Genomic DNA, 4,714 nt, shown 5'->3' on the forward strand with positions numbered 1-4,714 from the left:
GTAGCGAATAATTCGAATTTTTTCCGCTTTGCATCGCAGAAATGCGTTTCTATCCAGAGTCAAACGAACTCGAAAACGCGACAAAACAGTCCAGAAAAAAACAAAGGGAAAACTGACGCGAAGACAAAGGCAGACGGAGAAAAGCGTCGCCCACGACGGCGTTGTCTTCCTCTTCTCCTGTTGACTTCCTACCCGCCGACAATTTCATCGGTACGCTCGAGTTGCCCAGCGGGCAGAGCGTTGCGTCCCCTATAAAAGCGAGGGTAGACGATAGCGGTACCAGTGTGTGCTCACTGCCGACCAACATGAACAGCACCGACAAGCTGAAAGTGAGTAGCTCCAGTAAGATAGCCATTCGAATCATCGTTTGTAGAAGCACGAGCCGTACAGGCCGAATCGTGCAACGGGCTGCAGTCTCTTACATATTTCTAAGCGCAATGACCCGTTTCCTATTAGAAGTAATGATTAGTCTTTGAGGCAAATTTTTACTTGGGGATTTCTATGTAATACGACAGTCGAAATTATTAAATGTTCTCTACATGCTCATTGCTTTCGAAAATATTGTCGGAATTTATTGGATAATCTTGCATCTCCAAAACTTTCAGCAAGATTATACAGCACAATTACATCCGCTCCTAATTTATATAATAATATAGTTACGTTTTACTTAAAATTTTGAATCACTTTGAAAGTATACTTTCTTTAATCTGCCAATTTAAAAAAATATATTTAATGCTCTTGTCATAAAAAATTTTCTGCTAAACTAATATTATGATTAGACAAAGTTATTAAATTAATTGGTACATATTTATATTTTCATTCTACAAAGCAAATTCGGATAAATCGTCGATGAAAGATATACAATGACGCCTCTCTAAAATCTGGCATTAGCAAAACAAGTTGCAATGAAGCCTATGCATCTCGCACTTTGAATAATATAAATTCTAAGATCATGTTCATCGTACGATCTACAAATTCAAGGACAATTGTGTTTCTTTGCTTCCGGCAGGTAATACTCTTATGCGGCCTAGTATTATCGGTCGTAGCTGAAAAGGCAAAGACCGAGGAGGCAAAGAAGACCGAGTCTAGCGCTCAGCCAAAGGATGAAAAGACAAAGCGCGGATTGGAACTGAGCCTGGGTGATCACGGTGGTTTCGGGGGCGGTGATTTCGGCGGGGGTGGTTTCGGCGGGGGTGGTTTCGGCGGCGGTCACGGCGAGATAATCTCCACCGATCATATCAAAGCGGTGACCGTCACGAAGCATGTACCGGTGCCGCATCCGTATCCGGTGGAGGTCACGAAGCATGTGCCCTACCCGGTGAAGGTGCCGGTCAAAGTACCCGTTGACCGTCCGTATCCAGTCCACGTACCGCAACCTTACCCGGTGGAAGTCACGAAGCACGTGCCCTATCCGGTAGAGAAACCGGTGCCCTACCCTGTCAAAGTGCCCATAAAGGTGCCCGTCAAGGTGCCCTATCCAGTCAAGGTGCCCGTCAAGGTTCCGGTCGAAATATCGAAACCAGTTCCCTATCCCGTCAAGGTACCCGTGGTCGTCAAAGAACCCTATCCCGTGGTCGTTAAAGGTCATGACGAAGGCGGTTACGGCGGCGGATTTGGTGGCGGATTCGGTGGCGGACACGACTTCGGCGGCGGTTTGGAACTCGGCAGTGATTTCGGCGGATACGAGCATCATTGAGACAAAGTTGCACGGAAGGAAACAAGGACTCGCGTCGTTGGTCGTTCCCTTTTGTCTGACGGTAAACGGCTCATGCGGCGCGAGACGAGGAAGCTTTATTCGAGGAATCGATCGTCGAGAGAGATCAAGGAGCGACCGACAAAGAACGATTATGTTCCAATAAAAAAACTGACGCGACAGATCAATATTCTATTTCATTGTGATCCTATCTTCGGATTGTACTATACACCCTGTAAATGTTAACACGAATAAAGTATTCTTTTGTACGTAACGATTGCTTACGAAACTGCTATATGATGTCGGGACAGTATGAGGGAAGGCTTAAAGACGACGGGGAGATGTATTAATCTGACACGTTATGCGATTATGAAGAATTGCAATGGAACTTTCACTTCGTTGATATTACACGAGTTGCGCTAAGAGAATACACCTGCTTTACCATAAACGGTGTATGTACCATTAGAAAAACACAAGTGTAGGAATCGTTAAAGTAAACGGCACATTCAACGCGAGAAGGATAAGCGTAAGAAGTAAATGTCAGAGCGTGCAAAAATTGCGCAGCGGAGCGGTAAATATTCCCCCTTGCGAATGTCCTCTCGCCTCTCTCTTTAAATTAATCTTAGCTTTCGACACACGCATCACGCGCCACCATGCATGACGTATGCGTATCTTGCGCCACAAGGATTCGGCCAACGATCGTTAAGCCGCCAACTGCGTCGTTTGATTTTTTAGGGCTGCACCGATAGTTTGTGAAACGTAATGAGAAACGTGTGTTTAAAAATCGCGAAAGGGGTTGCCAAACACCATACGATTTCGACATCCCGTCGCTTACGCACTGCCTTACGACACTTATTTAATACTATCAGAAATATTCGTATAACTAGTGTCTTGGATAGTTGTTTTGCACAAGTTGTTTTAATCTAATTATGTGTGTATAACGTATTCCGAAATATATGATTTTTAAATATCTACTACGCGAATTCCTACAGTGCAAACTGATATCGAAATGATTAAATGGACGCTTTCAATTTAAGCCTCAAGGACGATCTGTCAGACGCCAAATGCCAAACCTCTCATTTTATTCGAGCATACCTAATATTATAAAATTTTTTGTGCTCCTGAAGTATTTGAACATAAATTATATACAAACGACGGTAATAAATCAATTATATCCTTACAGAGTTGCATTTCCCAATTTAATAGATCGCTAATCTAACTGGGGCTAATTCTATGTTCGACGTAACTGAATTCAAACGTCATATCGACATCGAGATCAATAGACTTTCTCATTTTTTTTCCCCTCGCTTCTGTAAAAGTTTCGCACGCACTCGAATAATGTCGCCAATGCATTCGCTTTCGCGATACCAAGTTTGTACTAGATCAAACTTTCCTTTCGTATTATGCGATACAATACACAGCGCATACAGCGTCCATCTTATAGCTAGATAACTATGGTAATAGAACGCAAACCTAATTGCCTCCCACGATAATAGACCTGTACCTTGGCTATACAAGTTCCTCCGACTACATACATCTTAGACGCTATTATGCACGATCCATTCTGCGATGGCATGACTCGTCCCGATGATAGGATGTCTCGTTAATGCATGGTTATCGCGTAAACCGAGCCGGCCCGAGAGATACGAGACACACGAGAGACATTTACCCCCATCGTCGTCTTCGTTGTCGACTCGTTCTCTCGCGGATCTCTTCCTTTTCTCTGGCGTCTTACTTTCGTTGCGGTTCCGATAGCATACGATCGGATAGCGGTATCGTTTCGCCATACATACACACCCTAGACTCATTTCCGCGTGCTGAGTTCGCTTCCGTCGCGCGTGCTAAACTAGAAATTGAAAGCGGCGAGTCGTAAACGATTCGCGATCTTAACATCCATGAAAGTCGGCACCCGGGTCGAGAGAGATCGTCACGCTTGCTCGTTACATATAAACGATGTAATTCGGCAAAATTACAGGGAACGACGATGGTATGCCTTTGTTGGGTGTTGCAAGTGAGTGACTTTCGTTATGGGTGAACTATACTTTATTAGCACCGTAACGATCGCGAAAATCGATTGGTCACGAAACTACGTTCAAACGCATTCAATATCACATGTGATCGATTAAAAGAAACGTGAATATTGACGAACATTGTTCTACGATCTACGAGATAGAGCAGGCATCGCGAAAGAAGAAAGAGAAAGAAAAAGAAATAAAGTACTAAATAAATAAAATACTAAATTTATCTCCTCGCGAAAATTTATTACGCATTCGATCGAGACACGCGGTTGCTCGATCAGCAAATCCCGCGTTATTCAACGCGCTGCGTGTGTCGAGTAATGATAGTTAATGATCTGGGAAGTTCGCGCGGAGAAAGAGGGAAAGAGATTTCTTCCATCAGCCGTGAAACACACGTGCGTACGAAAATAAATCGAGATGCGCATATTACATTTATAAACATACAGGATAGCCGAGAGATGCGAGTTATATAATACATGTGCGCAGTGACTTTGCTGTTTTGTTCAATCGTGACGCAATATATATCCTCTTCAATAAGCAGCAGATCATTCAAGAAAATCGCGCGCGATTGCTTCTTTCTCAGAGAAATAGAGAGAGGAGAAAGAAAGAAGAGAAAAGGATAGAAAGAGAAAGAAAGGAAGATAATAAATGCCACAGTATTGTATCAAAATAATCATCAAAGTACACGTTTCTGCTCATATTTACATATAAACTAATCGTAACATAAACTAAATATATCGAATTGTTGTATATTATATTTATTTTTAACTCTCAAAATATAAAAATCGCTTAAAAAGAACTATATTAATTCGCCTGATCAGCTTCTTGTCATATTTCTTTTGAATGCGATACTATCATGCGGAATAAAATTGTACGCGTATATATTTTAACGTCTCGATTATGCAAGTTATCCATCTTGCGCGTGTTACGATTTGAGACTCATGACTCGACACTAGCATCAATCTCGGTTACGAACATCTGTTCGGCAATTTGGAAAAAAATA

At 42.5% G+C, this 4,714-nt stretch overlaps 1 protein-coding gene across 1 annotated transcript; it reads left to right on the forward strand.

Annotated features, from left to right (window-relative positions):
- The first annotated feature begins 207 nt into the window (after nt 1-207).
- On the forward strand, nt 208-2,109 carry LOC138933324 (tetra-peptide repeat homeobox protein 1). Its single transcript, XM_070295938.1, has 2 exons — nt 208-329; nt 1,010-2,109. Exons 1-2 carry the CDS (start codon nt 306-308, stop codon nt 1,694-1,696), a joined length of 711 nt encoding a protein of 236 aa, XP_070152039.1. The 5' UTR covers nt 208-305; the 3' UTR covers nt 1,697-2,109.
- The last annotated feature ends 2,605 nt before the right edge of the window (nt 2,110-4,714 follow it).

Source organism: Polyergus mexicanus, unplaced genomic scaffold (assembly GCF_030449975.1).
Source record: "Polyergus mexicanus isolate NDT 795.1 unplaced genomic scaffold, iyPolMexi1.0 SCAF_5, whole genome shotgun sequence".
Classification (NCBI taxonomy): Eukaryota; Metazoa; Arthropoda; class Insecta; order Hymenoptera; family Formicidae; genus Polyergus; species Polyergus mexicanus.

Excerpts from the sequence above, each read along its gene's own strand:
- LOC138933324 (XM_070295938.1), top strand. The coding sequence starts at position 306 with ATGAACAGCACCGACAAGCTGAAA. Across the intron at positions 330-1,009 it reads ACAGCACCGACAAGCTGAAA|GTAATACTCTTATGCGGCCT; the intron begins GTGAGTAGCTCC and ends TGCTTCCGGCAG.